A 10156-nucleotide genomic window follows, 5' to 3' on the forward strand; every position below is an offset into this window, starting at 1 on the left:
GCACGAAAAGGGCTTAACAAGTTTTGTGTACAAAAGTTGATAGGCCCGTTTCAAATGTTACGCGAGTATTATTCATGCGTTCATTTTTAGTAAACAGGGCCCCGCTGTTGTGTCACTTTTTGTCGAGTGAGTGAACTCAAATCCATCCGTGCACTCGTCTATCCCGTATTTTCTTCTACCGGCTCTGACTCTGACTGACGAGTTCTCTAGGGTGGTACTAAATCACGTTTTTAGTTTATAGGGTGCATCTACAAATGAATTGAATCACTTAGAAAAAGTTGTTATTGTCACTCGTACTATCAAAATGCGTGCTATCCTGGATGTTGACGGTGGCCGGTTGCAAATTGTGACTTTAGTGAACATCCTGACATCACAAAACCTTAATTCCAAAAGTGCACCCCCTCCTTACCCCCTCTGTAGTTTTATTTACCTCTTTTGTTTTGAAGATCCGTCCTAGCGATATTGAGGTAGCCAACGGTCATAGAACAGAGGTGGAACTTTGGATCAGAAAATGTTAAGATGGGCAGCATGCTATGATAGTGTGAGTGAACATAGAAGCCCGTGTGGAACGCTACCACCATGCTTCGATTGTTGAGCAAAAAAAAAAGAACCACTTTTTGATTCAACGATTTGTTTGCACTTCCCTTTCTGTTCTGTGCAACGGTTTTCCAACAAAAACACACACACACATTTACTATCATCCAATTAATTTATTATCCTTCTTTGTATGTTGATTAGACTCAATGTAAAACCATATTGTATTATATTATCTTCTCATACTCTCTCTTCAAAAGCTATACAATTTCAGTTATAATTTGTTAGAACTTGATCGTTTGTAATTTTTTCTTCTTTTTACTTGTGTAGGTAGGTATGTATTTACTTGTTTAATCCTTTGCATATTTTTTTTCTAGTACAGATTCAGTGCCATATTGACCATTCCGGAGGTGGAATGCTGCACTGGCGATTTGCACAAACCGGACAGACTGTTCATGGCATCATCGTGACAGCTCGATCCGATCAACGGCAGATGATGGTGATGATTGCTGTAGTGGTGGTGGTGGTGGTGGTGATTGGGGAGATGGGGATGATGGTGATGGTGATTGCTTTGCTGATGCTGGTGGTTGTTGTTTTGTTGATGAAAGGAGTTGTTGTTGTTGTTGATGATGTTATTGCTGGCAGCTACGGTGCCATTCTGCTGCAGGAGTAGGTTGTGTTCGTGCATCAACGTAGTAAGACTAGGGAATGAACTGGACTGGTTTAGTATGTCGTCGGCATTGAAAGAGAGTGAATGCCGTTCGGTGGTTCCGTTGGGAGTGCTTGTGGAGAGTGGAGGTGGTGGCCGGCTGGGGGTGCTCAAACCGTGGGTGGAGTTGTTGTTCAACAGATTCACTGTGAGATTTAGTTTGTCATATTCTTCCGCCAGGGAAGATAGCTTCAGGCGATACTTTCCGTGGTTGAGCCGTAAAACGTCTGCCACGTTGTGATCGATATATTCAACGGTGCTGTTTTGTTCGTCGTTTGTGATCAGTTTGGGGATCAGGGCCCGTACGTAGTCTACAAAGTTACTTATTTCCTTCAGCATAACGCGACCTTTGTCTTTTTCGGTGAACTTTTGCAGTAGGTCGAATAGATGTTTGTACAGGTAAGTGGATTTTTCGTCCTCCTTTTCGATCTTTTCCTTTCCCTTGTCCATACAGTCTCGCTGGGAATTGTGACTGGGGTACTTTTCCAGATGCCTCTGCATGCGCTTTCCCAAGTAGATCTTGTTGCAGGTGGCGCAGCGGTACTGAAGGGGGATATTCATCTTTCGCTTCGGTTCCGGTTCCGGGTGCGAAGCTGCAGGAGCAACTGTGGAGGTAAGGGCAGCGGAAAAGTTGGGCAGTTTTTCGATCGTCTCCGGATCCGTTGCGGGAAGATCTATCCTGGGAATAACAGGCGGAGGCGGTGGAGGTGGCGGTAGTAGTGTTGGTTGGTCTGGTTTCTGTTTGATGTTCTGGAAGAAGTTGTTAGCATAGCGTGGCGGTTTGGAAAGCCGTCCGGATCGGGTGATCATTACCGGGATGTCCGGGTCAATTGCACTCAGATCGGGAGGTATGGGCGTCAGCGAGTTGAGCCCATTGGCATTGGCTTCGGGGGCAGTCGTCGGATTTTCACCGGGAATTTTCTTCTTTCTACCACGTTTCTTTGGCTTTCGTCGATGGGGCTCCAGGGTGAGGGTGGCCGTAGTGCCGCGTCCACACCCACCAAGGCTCAGATTTAGCGATTTAGGATTCAGGATGCTGTAGATGACGTTCTTGGTGGTGACCGGATTTTGGTATATTACTGCTTTGCTCCGATCGTGGCCATTGCTGAAAAAAAGGAGGCGTGGAATTAGAAAGCTTGAAAACCTGGATTATAATATAGCACAGCCGGGGCTAATTATTCATATTTAAACTGGCAACACTTGCCACGCGGGAGTAACAACTTCTTTTTGCATTAATTAGTTGTACTATACATATTGGAGATCGTAACTTTCGTGGCGATAATAAGAACTATCGTAATGCCTATGATAGGTTTCTGTTTACCTATTACCAATTTAAACTCAACGTATCATTTGCAATACCTTGCTAATGGTATACTCAAACATTTGTGATGGTTTTTCACTTAAATTTATCGGTATATTTTCTAGAGTGCACATCAATCTTCTTTAACATGAGCATGGTAATCCCATAGTAATTTCCATATAAACTTCAAATGGTTTGTGCCAAGTCAGTTTCTTACCAAAAGAGTTTAAATTTTGGGAGGCTAATCAGAACCCGATTTGGAACCGATTGAGCATTGTGGAGGGAAAGTTTCAAACTTTGCATCAGTCTAATGAGCATGTTACCCCCTAGTTTCGTCCTCATTGGCGTAGGAAACGGGGAATCTCATCATTACTCAGATTTTGCATTTTAGAATACAAACATTTAATTTCCTTCGTTATTTCATTTCCATTCACACGAAGTGAGAATCTTGCTGGCATATGCCATACTGACACCAGTCATTTATTAAGTGGTGAAGTTGGTAGAGGACTCCCAACAGTTTCAATGTGCACTAGCCAGATGGCACTGCGATCACATAAGGGTGGTATATCCATTGTCTTGTTCGAGGAATTGATAAGTGGGATATCTTGTTAATTAAATATCTTTGATGGAGTGCTTGCTTGCACATCTAGATGTATCTAATAGCGAATTCGTTTATTATCGGAGTTGAAACCAATTCCAAACCCAGCGCGAAACCGAATTTTTTGTCAGTGCGAACCTATTCTTCTTCTTCTTAATTCCTTTAGTTAACGTTGGTCTCTGTTCCGCAATTTAGTGCCAATCACCGACGGACATCGATTGCCATCCATTGAAGGCAATCGTATGTGCAGGAAGGCAGCTTCCAGATCTGCGTAGGATATCGCACCCATTCAACAACACACATGGGCCAGGGCCAACGGCTTTACTTCCCTTCCGTCCGAAGGAAGACGTGACCAGAGATTTTTATGCCTCAGAAAAATCCCACCGACTTCGGCTGGGATTGAACCCAGACCCATTGCAGTCACACTAACCACTAAACCACCAGCGCAGGCAGTGCGAACCTCAACCTGTGGTAGGTTCTAAAAACAAACGATCAAACTGACGTTTATCAGAAAATAAGCAGACCCAATGGTGATACCCGATCCAGGTGGGAACTGAATAATAAACGATTTCGTGAACACCACCAGGCAGATTGTGCACGAGTACGGATTTCCGGATAAACTGACGCGATTGGTCAAGGCGACGATGGATCGAGTGATGTGCGTTGTTCGAGTATCGGGGACACTCTCGAGTCCCTTTGAATCTCAAAGGGGGTTACGGCAAGGTGATGGACTTTCGTATCTGCTATTCAACATCGCGTTAGAAGGTGTGATCAGAAGTGCTGGGATAGACACGAGTAGCACGATCTTCAGGAAGTCAATCCAGCTTCTTGGCTTCGCCGATGACATCGACATCATGGCACATCACACTAAAGACTAAAGCCAGACGGATTGAACTTACCATCAACGTATCGAAGACGAAATACATTGAGGAAGAGGTTCTAGTGAAGACAATGTTAGCCTCCCACCTCGAGTTCAGAAGGACGGTAACGAAATCGAGGTGGTCGATGAGTTCGTGTATTTGGGCTCACTGGTGACCGCCGAAAATGATACCAGCAGAGAAATTCAAAGACGCATTATGGCAGGGAATCGTGGCTACTCAAATTCGCCGCCGCACGAAGTTGACTGTCTACAAGACGCTGATTAGACCTGTGGTCCTCTACGGCCACCTGGACTATACTCGTGGAGGACCAACGCGCCCTTGGTGTTTTCGAACGGAAGGTGTTGCATACCATCTACGGTGGACTGCAGATGGATGACGGAACGTGGAGGAGGCGAATGAACCACGAATTGCACCAGCTGCTGGGAGAACCATCCATCGTCTACATTGCAAAAATTGGGCGACTACGGTGGGCTGGGCACGTCGTATGAATGCCGCACGACGACCCAGTGAAAATGGTTCTAGAAAGCGACCCAACAGGAACAATAAGAAGAGGCGCGCAGCGGGCAAGGTGGATCGACCAAGTATAAGGCGACCTGCGGACCCTTCGCAGGCTACGAGGCTGACAAAGTGTGGTCATGGATCGAGTAGAGTGGAGACGACTTCTTCGGACAGCAGAGGACAACAAGGCCTTAGCCTGATTGGTAAGGTAAGTAAGTGAACATCAACCAACTGCTGGTAACACTAAAGGAGCAGGGGATTCCTGGGAAACTGACATCATGGCTGCACTGTTACATGAAACACAGGATTCTCGTTTTGCAGACGGAAAAAGGAGAGATTACGAAAGTGGTGAATGACGGATTGGCCCAAGAGTGCCCGTTTTCTCCCGTTATGTTTAACCTCTGCACAGCTGAGATGCATGAAGTAAACGACGATGGTTGCGGACTCGTGCAGTTCGCCGATGATTTCTCACTTATAGTGAAGGGGCGATCGTTGGAAGAGGCGACGGAGACGATGAACGCGGTATTGACAACTGTTACGAGTAGTCTTGAGACAAAAGGGCGGAAAATCAACATCTTCGAATTGATCGAAAATTAGAACAAAATGTAGGCATCGATTGGACTATCAGATCATACACACTGCAAGCAGAATGATCAATCTTGAAATAAATTCACGCTAAACAAAATTGAAAATAGTGACTGATTGGTGACTTGGCCTTACAAAAGGAGACTTTTTAGTGACTACCTGGAAGATCGCTGCTACCAGCTCTGAAATAGTGGTCGAGCCCCAACGAAGAGTTAAACTTGCCGCATTCACAAACATAATGTTGAGCGAGGTGTCGAAAAAGGGCATTTTGCCGAAACTGAATTCATCAGGTTAATTTCGTGGATCTGCCAAACTGCCGCTCTTCGCAGGACCGTCCCATAGTGAAAATAGCCGAGAAAACCGCATTTTAAATTTTCATGAGTACAATTGCTTCTTATGTGATGGGAGAACCATACTTAGTTTTGACAAAAAAGACTAAGGGACCGACACGCGAAGAGCGGCAGCAAAATTCTGACGTAAAATTCTAGCTCATGCCACATTTTCCAATTCTCCAAAGCTTAACTCCGAGTTTACAAATCTTGCTCCACCAATGAACTTACCTCAACAAAGAAATATGTCCGAAGACTTCCTTATCCATCACCAGATCGGCGACGACCTTCAACTCCACCGGTGCCGGACTGGAGCTGGCTTCGTCCGGTATAGCGGCACCCACCGGTGCTAGCTTCGTGTCAGGTTCAACTGCAGGTACGCATTTCGTCTGAACAATCTTCTGCTGAGGTTGGTGCTGTTGCTGTTGCTGTTGCTTTTGGGATTGGGGTTGCTGTTGTTGTGGTGGTTGCATTTGCAACGAAGGCTGTTTTTCGACCCGTTCGATGAAAATTGCTTCTTGCGCGGCTTTCTCCTTAATTCCGGAAAAGTTTAACGTACTCTCCATCGTAGTAGTGGTAGGAGAAGAAGCACTAGCTGCTGTCGCCGTAGCCGTCGCCAAAGGCTTGATGGGGACCTTCCGGAGATTCTCCTGCACCTGGCTCGGCCGTTTCCCAACAATCTGCTGTTGAGGCACCTTTCGACTAGTTATCGTCGGTCCCGTTGCAATGCGCGTCGTAATCTTTCCATTCACTGGTTCCACTTTCGCTTCCAGAGTCGTTTTTGGTGCTGCTTTCCTTTTCTTTTTCTTCGTTCGCATAATGCGCCGCTCTGGGGTCGCAGAAGTGGAAGCTTTGGGTTGTTCCTCGTTGTTGGATAGATGCTTCTTGTTAACGATCAATCCATTGTTGATGACATTGGATACCACGAGCTTAGCGACGGATTCTTGTTCTGGGCCACCGGTACAGAGGCCATTGCTTGCAGTGGAGGTAGATTTCTTTTTCAACGGAGATGAGTGTGCTTCGAGAGACCGGAATATACCGGAATTACAGTATCGTTGATCTGATGGGGACAACGGTCGCTTGATGCCTCTTTCAATGCAGAATAATGTTTTGGGTGGCTTCGGTTCGTCAGGTTCAGGTTCAATAACGTCCGGAGATGCGGGTGGAATAATTTCAACGATCGGCACTGCCAACGGTTTCCGTTCAACAGTCGACGGGACGAAACTTCCGGCCAGCTCACAGAACGTGCCTGACTCGTTGGAGATGTAAATCTCATTATTCAGGGTGACCTTCAGTTGAAACTTGGACACTATTGGAATGGGCGATACTTGTTGATTGTTGGTCTGTTGCGTGGGAGGCTGCACTGGAGATTGCTGCTGCTGCTGTTGAAGTGGCTGGATGGTATGACATTGCTTTGGGGTTTCCAGTAGTGGTGTGGGCTCCGGAATAGGCGACGGAGATTTCAGCCTGGTGTTGGCGATTACAGCTGGTTGATCCACTTGGACCGAAGGGGGCGGTAGGTTTTCCAGAGCAGGAATCGAATTTGAATCGAACCCGAATAGACTGTTGGAGAAGTGGAATCCATTGAGGTTGGTCGATTGATCGAAATCCTAAAAAAAAAACCAATATTAATGCGCGATAGTGAAAGGCTAAAAAAATATATAATTGGCCAGCCCCTCGCCTGCTATCAAATTGCATATCTTCACACACCAGCCGCAAGCCATAGACAGAATTCATTCAAACATCGATCGAAATCTTCCCATTCAAATTTTCGGGTGCGCAAACCGAATCCACACACCCTTGACTGTTTGCGGCCCAGAGAAGCAGAAAGCGATTACACAGCAGCTAATACATAGTAGGGTTTCCCGAGTAGCTATTCTTACGTAATCTTCTCGTATAACGCCACCTATCCCCCCATGAATTCAAACTTTCGAAAATAATAATCGAGAGCAGAGCACACTGCTTCAGTCACGCTTCCCCTTTAGCTGCTGTGGCATTCCTCAAACTCGCAACGCAAGCCCTAACTGTGACTGGTGAGTGGAGTGGATGAATCGCATTCATACAGCCGACGGAATCACTTGAAAGTTCATCGAGTTCATCCACTTGTGGGGTTTTTTTTTTGTGTTTGAAAAGGTCTTGCGATTCCGGTGGAAAGGTGATGAAAGCTTAGAGAGAGAGGGTGAATGATCTCGAGGGCGTCGGAGGGGAAAACATAAAAATAAACCAAACACATCACGGCGGTTCATCGGAGGAGGAGGAAGTGGAGCCAGATTTTCAGAATTGGCGATAATTGGATTTTCCAAATATTAAAATTATTCAAATGAAATATAGCTAGTGTTCTACGGCTTTTGGCGCAAATTTCTCGAGAAATAAAATACATCCACGCATTCTGACACCAGCATCTGATAGAGCAAACTTGCTTTATCGAATGGCATTGTTCGTTTTTGTTTGTGGGTGTATCTTGATTCTCGAGACATTTGCGTTTGTTTATTTGTTAATTTGTTATGTTTGCATCAACAGACTAGAAATAGTCCCAATGATGTGTTGTAAAAAAAAGTACAGATTATACAGACAAATCGACAGTGAGCATGCATAAGGGCCTATACGCGATGATCGATTCTCTTCGTAGATTTTCTCTTTTGTTAATAACTCGCTAGATTTAACGTTTCTCGGTGCGTTTGCTGTTACTTTTGATAGCCAATACAACCTGTTACTACTCTGCAATGAACAAATTCTAGAAAATTGTTTCGCTTAGCTGTAGCAATGCAAAGAGAAAATCGATGAAGAGAATCGATCATCGCGTATTCGCCCTTATGCATGCTCACTGTCGAAATAGGGTTCCCGTTTCACCTGTGCATACACGGTAACCGCAAAATACCCAATAATGACTACAAAGTAAGCATTTTCGCGGGAAACTGGGACTACCCATTAAATGTGTAAAATTTTACCCATTTATGAGTATTTACAACTACATAAACCAGTAGTAAGTATTCATTTTTGAGTAAAAAATACTCATAAATAGATAATAGTTTTACTCATTTAATGGGTAGTCCCAGTCTCCCTCGAAAATGCTTACTTTGTAGTCATTATTGGGTATTTTGCGGTTACCGTGTACTGTACGAAACCGCAGGGCTGATTCGGACAACAGTTGGGTGAGTTCGGTACCGCCCGTAGCTGTCAACGCGAGAACTCATAGACGTCAGTGGGAGAAACGTCAACCTAAAACCTAATCACAATTTATAACACCTGGCAATTTGTTGCTAGCGAAAATTCACGTTCATATAGTTTCGGGTTTGAACAGGAAGAACAACACGAAAATGTAAGTTAATACCTTTATTTAAAAACCATAAAACTAAACAAATATACAATTACAGCTTTAAAGCTGCTTATGCTGCTATCAAAACGTGTTTACGTCTGCCCGAAAATCTATCCGAACAATCTTCAAAGAGTTTCTGGAGGTTCTAGTCGAACCGCAAAATGAGCGACAACAATGCAAAACACTGTGCCAAATGCGATCGGCTGGACACAGCAGACCATCTCGTTGGATGCGATATGCGTGAGACGTGGGTGCACTTCGACTGCGCGGGTGTTACGGACTCCATCGCCGACCCGGATCGCACTTGGAAGTGTGATCGATGCCGATCGCTGGAAGATGATTCGATTTTCCATTCGAGGACGTCCGTCGGTCACTCGTCTAACAGTAAACGCTCGACCCTAGTAGAGCTAAGCCTGCAGATGATGGAAGAGCAGAAAGCCTTGCGGATGAGCAGAATTCTGGAGGAACAGGCGGCTCAAGCAGTAGCGCGAACAAAGCTAGCCGAAGAGGAGGAACGGTTTTTGAAGCAGAAGTACGATCTGGAGCGGATGATGCGGAAGAAGGAGCCAGTAGGAAATCAAGACTGACCAGTCGAGCTAGTCGAGAGAAGGTTCGGTCGTGGCTTAGTGGATAAGAAGTCGGCACAGCACAGCAAGTGACAGTAGTGCCCTCCAGTGACATGAAGTCAACGGTCGTAGCTACAGAACCAGTTCAACAGTCTATAATTCCAGCTCCCATCACATCAAGTCTGATCACGTCAAACGTTCCCGCCGCACTGTGGTCCAAAACGGCAAAAAGTGGAACTTTATTCCTAGAGCCTAGCCTTTACATTTTAGCCATATAGTGTCTTCAGAAAAAATGTTTGTATAAATATTTTACATAATATAAAACTGTCAAAAATTAGTCATGTCTTACTATGCAAAAAATAAAAACACTAACTTTTTTCTTTGAGGATATAGGGGAACAATGTCTTCAGCAAAGTTGTAGACAATGTAAAAACAAGCAACTTCACTCAATACGTCAAAATTCTAAATCCTGTATTTTCAGAGTTATGGAGCTTTTTCTATGGAAGTTCCCTTAAATTTAGTTTTTTATACTTAACTTCTTTAAATTTCATTTTTCAAGTATACAATGTTCTAGACAATTATTTAAACAATCAAAATACACGTTTTTGCTGAAGACCATGAATCATTATAATTACTCCTTGTAAAGTTATAACAACTTTTATCTTTATTTTTCCATTACTTCATAAGCTTTTAGGAGAGAATGGGGCAAGTGAGGACACAAAACCAACTTTTTTTCTTGAAGCTTAGCTCAAGTACTATAAAGTTGAGAAGGTTTCATTTGTCGCTCCCTTCCTAAATTTGAGTACAATAACCTTATTATTTATGGTTTTTCATATATTT

The 10156-nt window shown here is 44.4% G+C and overlaps 1 protein-coding gene across 1 annotated transcript; it reads right to left on the reverse strand.

Annotated features, from left to right (window-relative positions):
- Positions 1-787: 787 nt before the first annotated feature.
- Positions 788-7869, reverse strand: LOC135704380 (uncharacterized). The gene is made up of 3 exons (XM_065225814.1): positions 7813-7869; positions 5666-7044; positions 788-2348 (listed from the first exon to the last, which is right to left on the reverse strand). Exons 1-3 carry the CDS (start codon positions 7867-7869, stop codon positions 908-910), a joined length of 2877 nt encoding a protein of 958 aa, XP_065081886.1. The 3' UTR covers positions 788-907.
- Positions 7870-10156: the final 2287 nt, after the last annotated feature.

This window comes from Ochlerotatus camptorhynchus, unplaced genomic scaffold (assembly GCF_037179485.1).
Source record: "Ochlerotatus camptorhynchus isolate MF236.1 unplaced genomic scaffold, CSIRO-AGI_Acam_v1.1 ptg000237l, whole genome shotgun sequence".
Classification (NCBI taxonomy): Eukaryota; Metazoa; Arthropoda; class Insecta; order Diptera; family Culicidae; genus Ochlerotatus; species Ochlerotatus camptorhynchus.